General features: G+C 41.6%; 1 protein-coding gene across 1 annotated transcript; it reads left to right on the top strand.

Annotated features, from left to right (window-relative positions):
* The first annotated feature begins 47 nt into the window (after window positions 1–47).
* HTATSF1 (HIV-1 Tat specific factor 1) lies at window positions 48–16,620 on the top strand. The gene is made up of 9 exons (XM_007956013.1): window positions 48–236; window positions 1,811–1,991; window positions 2,369–2,416; window positions 2,874–3,028; window positions 6,004–6,167; window positions 7,847–7,946; window positions 12,643–12,732; window positions 13,610–13,747; window positions 15,526–16,620. The coding sequence occupies exons 1-9, from the start codon at window positions 51–53 to the stop codon at window positions 16,618–16,620; spliced, it is 2,157 nt and encodes a 718-aa protein (XP_007954204.1). The 5' UTR covers window positions 48–50.
* The last annotated feature ends 509 nt before the right edge of the window (window positions 16,621–17,129 follow it).

Here is a 17,129-nt window from a genome sequence, read left to right on the forward strand (position 1 = left end):
GGGGGCGCGGCAGTCGTGCGGACCTCGCTGTCTTTGCTCAGGTCGGAAACATGAGCAGCAATAACTTGAGTGGCAACGACGAGTTTGATGAGCAGTTGCGGATGCAAGAATTATACGGAGACCCCAAGGACGGCGATCCCCAGGAAGATCCCGGTGGAGAAGCCAATTCTTTGGGGCAGCAGCCGGCTGACACCCCCTACGAATGGGATCTGGACAAGAAGGCATGGTTCCCCAAGGTAAGAGTAACTGCAGAGCGGCCCTCCGGGCCAGCCATGTGGGGCACTCCTACGTTTTCTTCCCTAGTTAGAGCCTCTTGGATAGAGATGTTTCTTTCTGTTGAGTCTGTTGCGGAACCGATGTGTCAAGGAGCATAAGATTTAAGGAAATGGTACAAATGTAACTCTTAAGTCTTTCCTGTTATTTATTCATTTATTCTGTGAAGGTCACAGTTGGTTGTTACATTAGTGACTGCTTTTGATTGCCAAAAGGAAAAACACCAAGAACAAATTTAGCAGCTGTTGATCTCAGATAGCCAACCTCACTTATCCTGGGAATACACAGTTTTAGTTTAAATGTGCAAAGTGCATCCTCTTGATTAACAAAAAGGTAGTTGTTTATGTGTCTTTAGTGAATGAACTTTGCACCAGTCTTTACTTTGCTCCTGAATTTTGTACCTAGGCATATATGTTTGAACCATGTAACCATATATGACTGGAGATGCACAAATGTGGATGGAGAAAGTCTGTGTGTATTTGTTCTAAGTAGTCAGAAAACGTTAGATACTTTATTTCAGCTTGGAAGTAAAATAACTCCTTTTAAACTTGGTTTGGTCTAAGCATGGCAGTAAAACACCACCCACCAAACCAAACTCAATGCCATGGAGTCAGTTCCGACTCATAGAGACCCCCATTGGGTTTCCAAGGCCGTAAATCTTTATGGAAGTAGATTGCCCCATCTTCCTTCCACGGAGCGGTTGGTGGGTTTGAACCACCAACTTCTTGGTTAGTAGTCAAATGTCTTAAGTGTAAGAACACCAGAGCTCCTTATGGCAGTAAAAATACCCTGTTAGATAATCTAAGTCTTACATGGATGAGGAGAACGGGGTATTGTACACAGATGTTGAAGTTGCCAAGGTTTTCATTTTACTTGGATGCACAACTCCTATGAAAGCAGCAATCAGGAAATCAAACAACGAATTGCATTGGGCCAAGTTGCTACAGAAGACCTCTTTAAAGTGTTGAAAAGCAAAGATGTCACTTTGAGGTCTTAAAGTGTGCGTAACCCAAGCCAAAGTATTTTCAGTTGCCTCCTATACACATGTGGAAGTTGAACAGTGAATAAGGAAGACCAAAGAAGAATTGATGCCTTTGAATTGTGGTGTTGGCAAAGAATATTGAATATACCATAGATAGAGTTACTATATACAGTGACTGACCTTGCATTAAGGAGCCCTGGTGGCACAGTGGTTAAGTGCTACACTGCTAACCAAAAGGTCAGCAGTTCAAACCCACCAGTCTCTCTGTGGGAGAAAGATGTGGCAGTCTGCTTCCTTAAAGATCACAGCCTTGGAAACCCTCTGGGGCAGTCCTACTCTGTCCTTATAGGGTCAGTATGAGTTGGAATCAACTTCAAGGCAACAGGTTTGGTTTTTGGAAATCTTGCGATTACACTTTAATTGTTACAACTATTCCCCACAGAAACACTTCTGTGTTAATTTGTGTGACTGAATATGCTGTCATTGAACGCAGTTGAAACTTTGTATGGGAGAAAATGAACTTGAATTTTTGTATGTGCTGGATTGCCTGTTTAGATCACTGAAGATTTCATAGCTACGTATCAGGCCAATTACGGCTTCACTAACGAGGGAGCATCCAGCTCTACTGCAAACGTCCAGGATGTCAGTGCTGGTAATGCGGCGGAACCTCCGCAGAGAAAGTCCCCAGAGCCCAGTGAACCCAAAAAGAAGGGAGAAAAACGAAAGGCTGAATCAGGCAAGTGGTTCTAGCTTGTGAAACAGGAGCTGCAAAATGAAAATGCATGTGAGAATTTCTGTGCATGTATAGAAGTCTTGGAGAGTTATGATAGCTAAATTACCAATATAAAACGAATTAAAACTGCAAAATGATAATGAGGTTTTTTTTTAAGGTAGTGTCACAATCATAAAGAACCAAGATAAACTAGCCATCTTTTTTCAGCCAGGTCTCTGAAACTATCTGTCAAAAGATTCAAATACTTTGAAAGCTGGGCAGTGATTTGAGTTAGTTTTTCTTATTCTTCTAAGGTAAGAGAAAGTTCTGGAAGTTTTAGAAAACTGCCATGTTGTCAGGATTTCATGCATACGTTTTACTTGTTTGGTTTTGTTCTTTAGGCTGGTTTCACGTTGAAGAAGACAGAAATACAAACGTGTATGTGTCTGGTAGGTATACCTTTTAAAACAAAGTTAGTGTTTAAAAAGATTCCATGGTGAGATTTTTCACAAAGTGCTTTTCAGTTTCTCTAAAGTCCATTTTTCATCACTGTGTCATTATACCATTCTGTTCAGCTGTGTACGTCAGTGAGGAGTGTGACTGTTGTTTTTTAACAGTACTAGGAAAAGTGTGTGTAACTTGGCATGTCATCCTTTTGGCTTGCTTTTAGTGGTTTATGGCAGCTTGCCCCTTCAGGTTCAGTGATATGAGGCCTAAGCAGAGCATAATTTTAATATTTATCTGAATACATGAAAGTGATGGAATTTTCCCACTTCTATAGATAGGAGATTTTTTTCATAGCATTTAGAAAATCTAAGTTGTATATCGTGTGTTCCTACTTGGTAATCTCACCCTTACTGTAGAAGTGATTATAAAGGTTTTTTTTTCTTTTTTTTAATGCTATAGGTTTGCCGCCAGACATTACAGTGGATGAATTTATACAGCTCATGTCCAGATTTGGCATTATCATGAGAGATCCTCAAACGGAAGAATTTAAGGTCAAGCTTTACAAGGATAATCAAGGAAATCTTAAAGGAGATGGGCTTTGCTGTTATTTGAAGGTTAGTTATGCAGTCAGACAGGCTTCTCGTAGCTCCGTTTTTAACTCCAGTACCAAAACCAGCTGCTGTTTTGGTAGACTCCAAATCACAGCAAGCCGTGTGTGTCCGAGGGGCAGTGTGCTCCATCGAGTTTCCAGGGGCTGAATTTTCAGAAGTAGATCACCTGTCTTCTGAGATGCCTCTGAGTGAACTTGAACTTGCCAGCCTTTGGGTTAACAGCCAAGCACCTTAACCATTTGTATCACCCCGGAACCAGGGCTGTAATCTTTTATAGATGATAAGCAGACTGAGAGCTATTCAAAGCAGAGTGGGAAGAAAGCTGCAATTTCAGCTTGTATCTCTTTAGCACACTGGTAATATTTGTCCATTAGGTCACAAAGTGTTACACATAAGTTACATGAGATAGAATCGGTTCATAACACATTTCTAAAATCCCAAGATAAACAGACAAAGCCTGTAATGTTTTATTTGCCTATTGCAATGAATTAGACCTGGATTTGGCAAACTCTGGCCCACTACCTGTTTTTTTAAATATATTTTTTTGGGGGGAACACAACCACATTCATTCATTGATGCATTTGTTTATAGCTCTTTTATGCTTTACTGGCAGAGTTGCGACTTGGACCACATGTTCCATCCCTAAAACCAAACACACTGTCATCAAGTCAATTTTGATGAGAGGGACCCTATAGAGTTTCTAAGGCTGTAAATCTTAAGGAAGTAGAGTGTTACATCTTTATCTTACAGAGCAACTGGTGGGTTTAAACCACCAACCTTTTAGTTAGCAGCCGATTTCCTCTAAAGCACTGTACCGACAGAGCTCGTCTCATGGTCCATACAACCTAGCATATTTACTAATTGTCCCTTTACAAAAGAAGTGTGCTGACCCCTTACTTAACCATAAAAGAGATGATACCGTGCACTTAGCTTTGCCATGTTTTTGGAATAGGTGAGAAGAGAGGGTGATATTAATAAAAATTGGCAGGTCTTCCTATATTCATGGTTCTGTAAATGACACAGAGAAAGCTCAGTGCCAAACGAAGTCATTTCTGGAACCCCTGTCACCTTAGGAGCATGTGTTACACATTGTTGCAGGGTACAGAAGAAATGGTTCATGTGTCTTAGAATCTGAAAATCATTATAGGGTCAACTCAAGACTAAAACAGCAGCACAAACACTATGTGTGTTATGAGTATACCAAATGCCAGTGGGATCAGAGGAAAGCTGATGGCTTTTTGGGAAATAGATTTTTGGCCTGGATCCTGAGTGTGATGGGAATAGGACATGGGCATGACCATTATGGAAAGAAGTTGTGTTAATGTTTACAGGTAAGGGGGTCGGAGAGTTTCACAAGTTCGTCATGGATTATTAAAAGTCTCTAAACAGATCTTAGGGGATTTGACTGGATTTTAAACCTTTTTTTAAGGGAAAAAAGACTTTTGGAAAAATTGGGATATGATTTATGACTCATAAAAATGCAAGATTGGCAGATGAGTAAACTGAGTTGGGAAAGCATACCCTTCATTCCTGCAGGAGCTATATTTGAAGTGAGCAGTTGAATTCACTTGTCCTTTCGTGTGTTTCCCCAGGTCTTCAGAGCTTGGGCTCTGTGTAGGGCTGATGGCTGCCTGTTTTGTATAGGGTTCAGAATCCACAAATGTGTTTAGTGTAATGCCATCACTTAATCGACTCTTCTCAGTGTATTACATATAGCTGTACTAGAATTTAGTTGGTGAATACTACTACTGCTAAAAAAAAAAAGGCAGCCTATGGAGCTCCCAGGAGCTCTGATGGTACTGTAGTTAAGGCATTGTGCTACTAACCAAAAGGTTGGCAGTTCAAACCCTCCAGCTGTTCCCCAGGAGAAACATGGAGCTTCTGTAAAGATTTACAGCCTTGGAAGCCCTATGGGGGTTGCTACAAGTCGGAATCAATGTGACGGCAGTGAGTTTGTTTGTTTTTAGTGCTATTCCCAGTTGCTTGAGTCACCTCGTCTTCTAAGTAGGAGTATTACATGATTTTAAGACTGGAATGGACCTTAGAAATCATGTGAGCCCATTTGCCTCATTCTATAAGATGAGCAATTGAGGCTCAAGAGGCAAAGGTACTTTTCCAATAAATAATCACTTTTTCTTTTGAGCACCTGTCATATGCCAGTCACTATCCTCGATCTGTGCTGTTCCATTTTGTCATCTCAAGAACCCGGTGGTGAAGGCATTACTCTTCCCGTTTTACAGATGAGGAAGTTGGGGCTCAGAAAGCTTGAAGAACTTGCCCAGGTTTATACAACTGGTTAGGGTCCCCTCTACCTCAGATTTCCTGATACTCATTTGAGAGTCCTTTGCTGTAATGCCTAAGGCGTTTGACTGCTAACCAGAAGGCTGGCGGTTCAAACCCACCAACCCCTCCTCGGAAGGAAGATTGGGCAATCTATTTCCATAGTGATGTTGTTGTTGTTGTTATATGTTGTCGAGTCGGCCCCAACTCATAGCGACCCCTCCTTGGGTTTCCGAGGCAGCATCACTACGGAAGTAGGATTGCCCAACCTTCCTTCCGAGGAGTGGCTGGTGGGTTTGAACCGCCAGCCGTCTGGTTAGCAGGCAAGTGTCTTAGCCACTATGCTACCAGAGCTCCCATAGTGATAGTACCTCAGAAACCCAATGAGGGGTCACTATGAGTTGGATCCAACTCAACAGCAGTGAGTTTGGGTTTTTTTTGGGGGGGTGGTTATCCCCCAACTAGGTGATGGTTGTTATGTGCTGTCAAGTCGGACCCGACTCACAGCGACCCCTCCTTGGGTTTTCAAGGCAGTATCACTAGGGAAATAGATTGCCCAACCTTCCTTCCGAGGAGTGGATAGGGTAGTTGTATTTAAATCTCTATTGTGTGTATAGTCACAGTTCATCTAAAAAAACTCCTGAAATTTCATTGCAGTGTATAACTTGTTGCCTGTATTTTGTTCTACCTTTATAAAGAAAGAATCAGTGGATCTTGCATTAAAACTTTTGGATGAAGATGAAATTAGGGGCTACAAATTACATGTGGAGGTGGCACAGTTTCAACTGAAGGGAGAATATGATGCCTCAAAAAAGAAGAAGAAATGCAAAGACTACAAGAAGAAGCTGTCAATGCAACAAAAGTGTGTATTATTTTCTGTCCTCTGTGAAAGGTTTCATGTAAATGTCCTGGAGTATATTTTTGGTAATGGCCACCTAATTTCACTTCATTATATGTGCCTACAAATTTGAAAAGAATTTCGTTAGATAATCGGGAGCTTTCACTCACATATACAATAGGGTGACTGACTTGGCAGTGGCAGTGTTTTTCATTTTCTGGTGTGTTTATTTATAATATAACAGGGGCTTAAGGGAAGTAATCCCTGGAAAATGCTGGACATCAGATTAAATAAGAAAGGTTAGTCTTATGTAAAAAAAAACCAAATGCACTGCCGTCGAGTCAGATTTGACTCATAGCAACCCGTCCTTGGGTTTCTGAGGTGGTATAGCTACGGAACTAGATTGCTCAATTTTCCTTCCAAGGAGTGGCCGGTGGGTTTGAACTGCCAGCCTTCTGGTTAGCAGCCAGATGCCTTAGGCCACCAGTATACCGATCCGCTTAGTTCCTTTTCAGTGTGGATTGAAACCAACTACATTGGGAGCTAAAGCTTCCTATACAGGTTTATTAGGAAGTGAAATAAGAAATGTTAGGTTTTATTATCACACTGGGCAATTTATTTGCGTAGTGATACCGCCTCAGAAACCCAAGTAGGGCTTGCTGTGAGTTGGATCCGACTCCATGGCAGTGAGTTTTGGTTTTGTAGTATATACATAAAGCACTCATTTCTTATTAACAGATTTTGTGTAGTAAACTTTGTTAGTTCTAAGAATTTAGCCATAATGGTAGGTACTTTTATCAGCGTGAGTTCTAATACTGTGCTTAGAACTTCTAATACTGTGCTTAGTAATGGTAAAGTGTTACCCTCTAGCTTTTGCTAGAGTGTTACCCTCTAGCTTTTAAAGTTTTTTATGAGTAGCAGTATAAGAGTGGGTGTTTTCATATTTAACACATATTTCAATGTACTTTGTTCTTCATAACCATGTAAAATGCCTAAAACCCACTATCATTTAAAAATCTTTTTTTGTTGTTTTGTTTTTAGCCTCAAAATCTTCCTAAATAGTCATAAACACTGATGATTATCTGTCCTTCAGGAGTCTCATTGGAATGATTGTAATCAGACAGCAGTTGCTCTGAAAACAGTCTATTTTAGGAAATTCACATACTGAGTCCCTTATTAAATACTCAATAAAGGGTTATATCAACAACTCATATTTTTCTCCCTCCGATCCAAATCAACCCAAACCCACTACCATCTATTCTGACTCATAGCAACCCTACTGGACAGAGTAGAAACTCCCCATAGGGTCTCTAAGGCTGCACATCTTTATGGAAACTGACTGCTTCATCTTTCTTCCATGTAGAGGATGGTGGGTTCAAACTGCCAACCTTTTGCTTAGTAGGCAAATGCCTTAACCACTGCACCACCAGACCTCCTCCTCTCTCCAGCTGTTGTTGTTGTTATGTGCCATCAAGTCGGACCCGACTCATAGCAACCCCTTTGGGTTTCCGAGGCAGTATCACTACGGAAGTAGATTGCCCCATCTTCCTTCTGAGGAGTGGCTGGTGGGTTTGAACTGCCAGCCTTCTGTTTAGCAGGCAAGTGCCTTAGACACTACACTACCAGAGCTCCCCCCTCTCCAATAAGTACCTACAAATATGAGACAAAAGTCCCAGTTTCTTACTTCTGCTTTCTTGCATTAGGCAGCTGGATTGGAGACCTGAGAGAAAAGCTGGACCATCCCGAATGCGCCACGAGCGAGTTGTTATCATCAAAAATATGTTCCATCCTGTGGATTTTGAGGTAGGAATCTATTCTCACTGGTGGAAACAGCTGCCTTACCCCTTCTTCCTCACGTCCCATCCTACACATCCCCGCAGTAGTCAAGGCAGGGAAATGGCTTCCTTTTTGTTTGGCTTGCTGTTGGGTTCTTCTAAGTGCATCCCAGGTAAGACTGTGGAATACCCATGCTGTGGCCCTAGACAGCCCCTGCCTGGTATGAGAAATCATTTTTCAGAGCTCATCATTACAGTGTTCATGGGAGTTGCTTGTGAATTCTGAGTGCAGTTCAACAAGTATGGGCCGATTCTGGTGGAGAGCACCAGTTTCACGCTCACAAATGAAAACTACTGGGCACTGAAGTTTGAGCCTTTAAGGACCGTGGCTGAATGAAACAGCCCCTGCTGTTTACACAGTGGGGAGGGGGCTGCTAGGACATAGTTTCCAGAACAATGTTTAGTGGCTCTTAGGAGGAGGTTATAATATTTAATATCCATGTTAAAAACTCCAGAAACTGTAAATAAAGACGAGCTACTAGGGAGACTTTAGGGATATTAATTTCCATTAAGTTAATTGCGTTCTGCCCTCTATTTCTTATCTCTCTCTGCCATAGACTGATATGATCATTAGTCCAAAAAACAATTTTTTATTCTCTGCCTGGATTCTGAAATTTAATGATAGCAAGTTATGTAATGAGAAAAAAATACTCCTGATATAAAATTCCAGGTTTACAGATGATCTGGTTACAACCACAGTCCACGCTCATTCCCCTTCTGCGTTTAAACAGGGTCAAAACAGCCGTAGTTTAGCCCCCTTGGAAAGGGACCAAGTCAGTCTTCGAAGAAATACAGCCAGAATCCTCCTTAGGAGCAGGGCGGTGAGCCTGCGGCTTGCTTACTTTGCACACGTCATTGGGAAAGACCAGTCACTAGAGATGAACGCCATGCTTGGTCAAAGGGGGTCAGCAAAACGAGGGAAACCCTCCATGAGATGGGTTGACACGGGAGCCTCAGCAACGGCCTCAGACATCAGAGATCATGGAGACAGCACAGGACCAGGCTCTGTTTTATTCTCCCACCCGTAATTTTTTAAACTGTCCTTGCCATTAAAAGGCTTGCATAACTGGATCGTGTATCTAAGTCTGTCTGGTACAACTCCAGGGTTTCCTGTGTTTGGTAAATAACTGGTTTGTTTACAGGTTACACATTTCTGTGACTTGAGGTCCTCAGTTCTCACATTCCATACTTTTCCTACCACTTGATAATGAAATGCAAACTTAATTCAAATCAGCTGGGGCCTCTACAGATGGAAGTCTGCCGTGTAATTAGAGCTCTTCTTGTTTCTGCCTCTGCCTTGTCATTGACATACTGTGTTTGAGCCTAGCTTGCACCTGCACAGACTTAGTTTCTCCTGGCTTAACAACTATTCTGTCCCCAAAAAGCCACGTTTATTCTACCTTCAGCTCTGCAAATTCCCTCCAGGAAATATTTTTGAGGATAGATGTCTCATACTTTCAAATTCTCAATTGTTTTAAAAAGGTTTTTAAAAATCCTTACTGATTTAGTATACACTTTACTTGAAGGTGGCTTGAACCTTAAGTGTGTCAGTATATTTAAAGTATGCTGTCATATGCTTTAAATGATGTTAATTTAAATAGTGTTAAGTTAAAGAAAATAGAATGGTTAAGATAGTATCTAATGCAGATACACATTTCCATCATGGCAGAAAGGTCTGTTGGACAGCGCTGGTATAGACAAGTCTTGTTCCAGAAGTATGCAGCAGGAGCACTTGCTTTCATTGGACGTTTGTGGGGAGTGTTTGATTTGACTGAAGACTCCGTGAGAGCCTAAAGAATAGACATCAGCATTGACCTTGTTAGTGGAAAACAAACAAAATGTGAATTGTCTGGTTACCTGGGGTATCAGAAGGAAATCGGGATTGTGGAGGTGAAGTACGTTTTTATGCCAAACCATTGACCAGTGTTAGAAGCAGGCTACCTGAAAGTGCTTCTGGCATCAAGTGAACAGTGAGGGCTGATGTTTTTAATGTACCGTCATAAGGGTTCTGAAATATTTCAATTTGGAGCCCTGTTTTGAAAATGCAATGCCCAGCAAATTTGAATACCAAGAGATGAAGACTCCAAACTCAGATGCAAAGGCAGGTTTCTCATTGTGGGCACCAGTGCTGTATGGTGAAATTCTAAAGTGAGCTGCGTCTGTAATTTAAAATTTTCTCATAGCTGCAGTAATGAATTTAACGTGAAACAGATGAAATTGATTTCCATGAATTTTATTTAACCCATTATATCAGAATATTTCAACACTTAATCGTTAGTAAAATGTTCATGAAATACTTGGATTTTTTTTGGTACTAAGTCTTCAAACTCTGCTATGCCCTTTACATCTAGAACATGCATCGGCTTGGGCTAGCCACCTTCTGACACTCAACAGCCCCTGGGGGCGTCATCTTGTTAGGTGCAGTGGAGTCTGCTCTGACTCAGCAACTGTATGTACAACAGGATTATACACTGCCCGGTCCTGTGCCAGCCTCACAATCCTTGCTATACCTCAGCCTGTTGTGGCAGCCACTGTGGAGGGCCTTCCTCTTTTTTGTTGACCCTCCACTTTACTGAGCATGATATTCTTCTCCAAGGAATGGTCCCTTCTGACAACGTGACCAAAGTAGGTGAGATGAAGTCTGGCCACTCTTGCTTCCAGGGAGCATTCTAGTTGCACTTCTTCCAGGACAGATCTGTTAGTTCTTTTAGCAGTCCATGGTACTTTCAATGTTCTTCGCCAGCACCACAACTCAAAAGCATCAACTCTTCTTCGGTCTTCCTTATTCATTGTCCAGCTCTCACATGCATACGAGGCGATTGGAAATACCATGACTTGGGTCAGGCGCACCTTACTCCGCAGAGTGACTTCTTTGCTCTTTAGCACTTTAAATAGGTCTATTGCAGCAGATTTGCCTGGTGCAGTACATCGTTTGTTTCTTGACTGTTGTTTCTATGAGTATTGACTATGGATTTTAAACCATGGAGTGTCCCCTTGTTCTGTTCGAACAACAGCCTCCTGGTCTATGTACAGTTTCCTTATGAGCACAATTAAGTGTTGTGGAATTCCCATTCTTCACAATGTTATCCATAATTTGTTATGATCCACACAGTCAAATGCCTTTGTGCATAATCAAGGAAATGCAGGTAAATGTCTTTCTGGTACTCTTTGCTTTCAGCCAAGATCTATCTGATATCGGTGATGATTTCCCTCGTTCCACACCCTCTTCTGGATACAACTTGAATTTCTGGCAGTTCCCTGTCAATACACTGCTGCCACAGGTAGCTAGTGGCCACCATATTGGACAGTACAGATTTCAGTTGGAAAGGAATGAGAAATAGAGTTTATTTCTTCCAGGGAAAACAAATGGAACCCCACCCTGGGAAAAATTTACAAGCTGAGGGTGTCAGGGCATTGAGGGCATCTGTGAAAAATAACACGACTTCAGCGCATCTGCCTTTAGTCTCAGGTGTATGGTTTGCAAACTGAGTCTTTAGAAAACTTCAGTGCTGAGCTAAGTCAGAGACTCCTGACAGAGGGGCTCATTTCTGCAGTTTTAAGCTTCAGTCTTTATCTGGCGGTGGCAACCTATTCATTTTTCAAGCCGGCATAAATGCAAATGGAGGTCTGGGAGACTTTGGCTGAGCTTTGCTATCCTTGTAGTTTCCTACAATGACACTTTGGTAGAGAAATCAGGGGGATGCCCCCTGATGAAATCGTGCCTAAATGTTAAATGTATTAAACAGTTTGAACTAGTTTTTGGTTGCTTGTGCGCTGATAATCCTCATTTCCTTTGGTGACCAAACTAGAAGTGTCAGATACTTTATCAAATGCTGAGAAGGCTTTTCTTGACTGCTGTGCTCTGGGAGGGGTATGGAACTCAGTTTCCCCAAAGAAGCACCTGATGATTTATTTTCAGGTTCCATTCCTCATTACTCTCGGATCTGATGATTCTATAGAAAACAGATGAGTGTCTGCTCCAGAATTCGATTTTGTCAGTGGAGAAAATCTGGAGCCCTGCCAACTGTCATTTAGAAGCCTCGGGTGTGTGCAAATGAGTAGGATTTATTTTTGTTTTTAAATTTGATTTCAGTAACTGTCTTGCATTTGTTAGTTTTTTTGGCAGGAACTTTAAGGGGAAACGCCTTTTTTGTAGTTCGCAATTCCCCTTTAGTTGGCAAAAATAAAAAAAAGGGAAAAAAAAAAGCCTGTGAGAAAGGTAGATGCATGTGAACATCTAGGAAATGTTGAGTCCACTGCAGTAGAAATTCGCACACAGCAGCACCTTGTTTCTGTTTGTGTAGTTGAAATTCAGGTTAAATTTAGGAGTAGTCGGTGGTGGTAGTGGGGTACCATCTAGTTCTCATCTCAGTGTCATGGAGGCTGCCATTCATGTGGTCCATTAGACCTTCAGACTAATTATTTCCATATGTATTTGGTTTTCTTGACTCTCTGTTTCAGACAGGCAGAGACCAGTAGTTGCACCTTAGTTGGCCATTCACAAGCTTTTAAGACCCCCCCCCCACAACTATGGTCCTGAGAAGCATGACTGACTTTAAGTGAAACCTTTTTTATTTGTCAGTTTGTCTAAGCAAGAAAATGGGTTCCTGGGATTTATACTTTAGTGGGGGGCAAACCCATTTTGATCATGTTTATTTTTGCAGGATGATCCATTGGTGTTAAATGAAATCAGAGAAGACCTTCGAGTAGAGTGTTCAAAGTTTGGCCAAATTAAGAAGCTCATTCTCTTTGATGTAAGTTCATGGCTTGGACAGATTAATCCTAAAGCAGTCATTCTCTCAACTGCATGAGTTACTGCCAGATGTTCTTTAGTGTGTCCCCAAGTTCTTAATTAATGTTTTCTTATAGTAGGTGTGCTACTAGTGGCCAGCACCTGTCAGCATTAACTAGATGACCATGCTAGATTTGGTATGCCTTGATGATTTTTCTTCATCCTTACTGTACGATACCTGATCGGGTAGCAGAAAGTACAAGAAAACTGAGATTCCATGGTTCCCTGTTTGCCCATGTTTTCCTCTCTGTAAATTGTTGTCCTCTTCCATATTTGGAGGTTAGGAAAAATGTTCTGTATATTCCCCTTCTTTTTGACTTCTCAAATTGAGACGTAATAATGAAAAGAGCCCACGTTTATTGGTTATATACTGTAAGCTATTTTACATGTTACCTCATTCAGTCTTCACAACCCTTTGAGGTAGGTAGGTACCATGGTACCCATTTTATAGATGAGGAAGCTGAACCATCAGAGGTTAAGCACCTTGCCCAGTGTCATTCAGCTGGTAAGTGACAGAGCCAGGATTCAGTCCCAGGGCTGTCTGACTTCAGAGTCCACACTCTGAATGATTACATTGTCTTGCCTCTCAGACAATGTTGTCAGCAGAAACTTTTTCAAGGACATTATGTTTGGTTCTTGCGGGACAAGACGAAACTAAAGAAGCAGGTGGCTCTGTGTCACTGGCTTGGGTAAGAAGGAGGAAAGTACACACAGACTTCATACACAAAGTCTTTGTTCCAGTTAGTACAGCATTGCTATTTATCTACTTTTTCTCATCTGTCTTTTCATTTTTAATCTTATCACCTAGTCTCTTTTTTGTCCCTCCCTCATCTTTCTAGAGACATCCAGATGGTGTGGCCTCTGTGTCCTTCAGGGATCCAGAGGAAGCTGATTATTGCATTCAAACCCTTGATGGGAGGTGGTTTGGTGGCCGTCAGATCACTGCCGAAGCATGGGATGGGACCACAGATTATCAGGTAAATTCTGTCACTGCTAATGGTGTCTGAATTATTTCATTGCTTAACAGGCCTTCAGAGTTAAGTTTTGGGTTTGGTTTAATCAGTATAACATAACGACACTTATTTTTAAATAATATCTTATTCAGTACCTAGGAAGAAAAAGATTTTAGTCTTTGAGTATATAAATCTAAAATTTGGAGGCTTGCTCAAATTACTGATAAGTAAAGAAAAGAACATACTGACCCAAAACATCCCTTCCTTTTTGTGTTGTAAAGTACAAACAGAGCTCAAATATTAACTTTGTAGAAAATGAGATGTTTTTGTACTTTTATGGTATTTTCATTTATTTTAATGATCTTACATAAGGTCAACTGTGGTAAATCAAGATATGTAAGGTTTTGAAAATTAAAGATGGGGAATTGTTTTTATTTCCTAAGAAGAGTTGACTTGTAACATCAAGGTCGCATCCTTAATATTTAAAACACTCAGAAAAGTGAAATAAGTCAATCACAGAAGGACAAGTACTGTATGAGCCCATTACTGTAAAAAGAAGAATTTGCTTGGGAAAGGGAACTCACCTAGTAAGTTACCAGGATGGGGAGGGAAGGGGAGTGATTAACTTCGGGCTAGCTGGGGCCCACATGCTGACATGGATGGGGGAGGGATATACGGGAAGGATATATGACCACCATGATAACATTAGAAAATGGGAGGACAACGAATTGTGCACACAAGAGATAGATGACAGATGCTAATACCAACCAGTGTGCCCACAATACTGCATTGCCATTAACACCAAACACTAGACTATACAGATAAACACATAAACACCCGAGATGATCAGATGGGGTCAGTGAACAGAAGTATACTAGACAGACACCAGTGATACAAAATACCTGCAGTCCTTTCAGAAACAATAGAAGACAGACACAGTAATCCCACACAGACAACCAGAGACTATGGGAGAGAGATCCAGTAGATCTACCACCTCAGGACCATAGTACTGGGGGACACCAGACTCAATTGGCACAACAAAATTCATAAAAGCATTGCTCCACATCCTACATTGGCGAGTAGCAACTGGGGTCTTAAAAGCTTTCAAGCAACCATCTAAGATGCAGCTAACGGTCTCCTAGCATTGGAAGTGAAGAAGAACAAAAAAAATGGGGGTGGGGCTTTTAGAAGCAACAAGCCCTAGGACACGATGGACCTCAAGAACAGAAGAATTAGATGGTACTTGGCTACCAATGCCACCCACTCAGGAAAGGATCAAATCTGGAGAATCTGGATAGGGAGGGAAAATGTGGAACAAAATTCCAAAAACTCAATAATGACCAGAATCACTGGTGAGATGAAATCTGGTGAGACTCCCAATACTGTGGCCCTGGAATACATTCAGAGCCTGTAATAAAACTTACCCCCAAGGGCAGGCTTTCAGCCCAATAGTTAACAAGATGTACACGCAGACCACTCAACCCAGGGTGACGCACCCACATACTCTATGGTAATACATCCCTTGGAGCAAGAGACCACGGGACACCAGAGGACCAACATTCAAACTGAGGATATGCAGGACAAATAGGAGTGCATAAATATGAGGGGCACAGGGGGAGGGTTGCAGGGTAGGGAGGGGAGGAGACTGGATTAGGATTGGACATGATGAGTGGGGAATGAAACTAAATGTACGCGTTATGTTAAATGTAAAATAAGCTTTTAAAATAAAAAAAACACTCAGGAAAAAGCTGTTCATTTCTTTGGTGCACGAAACTTTAATGGCCATGTTCATTTATGCCCAGGTGGAGGAGACAACAAGAGAGAGAGAGGAGAGGCTGAAAGGCTGGGAGGCTTTCCTCAACGAGCCCGAGGCCACCAGAGGCTTTCGGCGCTCGAATCTCGCCGGTGCTTCACAAAGAGCCGGGCCTTCCAGAGTAAGGCATTTTTCAGAGCACCCTGGCACATCCCAAATGAAGGCTCCAGAAGCCGCAGCTGAAGGGGCGTGTGGAGCTCCCACAGATGAAAAGAAGTTTGAAAAAGCAGAAGATGGGGGAGAACGTGAAGACCAGCCTCCTGAAAAGGATGCTGAAGAAGGTGCCCCCAATGAAGAGTCTGAAGAAGCCTGCCTTGAAAAAGAGTCTGAAGAAGGAGAAGGCTGTCCTGCCAAAGGGTCTGAAGACGGCTGCCAGGAAAGGGCACCGGAGGAAGGCAGTCTTGGAAAAGAGTCTGAAGAGAATGGCTCTGAAAGAGAACCTAAAAAGAAGAAATTCAAGAAAGAGGAAGAGAATGGCCTTGAAGAAGCTAAAGCAGACAGCCATGACAAGGGTTCTGAAGATGAAGAAGGCCCCAAAAAAGAATCCGAAGATGGCTCAGAAAGAGAATCTGAAGAGAGCTCTGAAAAAGAATTTGAAGAAAATGGTCTTCAAAAAGAAGTTGATGAGGATGACTCTGAGAAAGAGGGAGAAGATTCTGAAAAATCCGAATTTGAAGATGATGGCTCTGATAAAGTGTTTGATGAGGAAGGTTCTGGGAGAGGGTCTGAAGAAGATTCAGAAGAAAAGGGAGGAGAAGAAGATACATATGAAAAAGTGTTTGATGATGAATCAGAAGAAAAAGAGGAAGAAGAAAATGCAGATGAAAAGGGCCCTGAAGGTGCTGATGAAAAGGAGGAAGATGAGGCGGAGGAAAAGCTGTTTGATGATTCAGATGAAAAGGAAGATGAAGAAGATGTAGTTGAGAAGTTGTTTGAAGATGATGATTCCGATAAGCTGTTTGAGTCTGATGAAAGAGGGCCTCTGGGTTATTTTGGGAATCTTCAGGAAGAAGGGCCCCTGTCCACAAGCAGCAGCTTTGTCCTCAGTAGTGATGATGATGATGATGATGATGATGATATTTAATCCCTTCAACTTGCTTTTTCAGAAGATACCTTGGTCTGCATTTGCCTTGGCCCAAGGTGATTAGTAGTAGCAGCACACGAACATGTGCATAGTAGTAGGATGTCACCAGATTAATTCGTTGATGTTTTCATAGTTACCTGTACTTAATCGTTTTAAATATGTGTTCATTGGTTGTTCACTTTAAAAGTTCATGGTCATAATGCAAGTAAACTGGATACTTGTCCTTTTGTCAGATTTGTTAAATGCATGCAGATTAATATTTTTAAAAGTATTCTGACTGAAGTTTGTGATACTGAGAAATAAAACTAAGTTGATAATATGCAGAAACAAAGTTGAACTTGAGTTAAATTGCATTTACAAATCGTGCTGTTGTTTCAGATACTAACCATCGCCTAGTAATGTTCAGTAAACCGTTAACCTCATGACCCATTTTGGGCTAGGAAATTCTAAAATGGATTAAATGTTCACTCTCAGGCTGCACTGTCTAAAACAGTGAATAATGGCTGACC

This window comes from Orycteropus afer, unplaced genomic scaffold (assembly GCF_000298275.1).
Source record: "Orycteropus afer afer isolate SDZICR_OR568_19922 unplaced genomic scaffold, OryAfe1.0 scaffold00571, whole genome shotgun sequence".
Classification (NCBI taxonomy): domain Eukaryota; kingdom Metazoa; phylum Chordata; class Mammalia; order Tubulidentata; family Orycteropodidae; genus Orycteropus; species Orycteropus afer.

Excerpts from the sequence above, each read along its gene's own strand:
- HTATSF1 (XM_007956013.1), top strand. The coding sequence starts at position 51 with ATGAGCAGCAATAACTTGAGTGGCAACGACGAGTTTGATGAGCAGTTG. Across the intron at positions 7,947-12,642 it reads TCCATCCTGTGGATTTTGAG|GATGATCCATTGGTGTTAAA; the intron begins GTAGGAATCTAT and ends TTATTTTTGCAG. Across the intron at positions 13,748-15,525 it reads ATGGGACCACAGATTATCAG|GTGGAGGAGACAACAAGAGA; the intron begins GTAAATTCTGTC and ends ATTTATGCCCAG.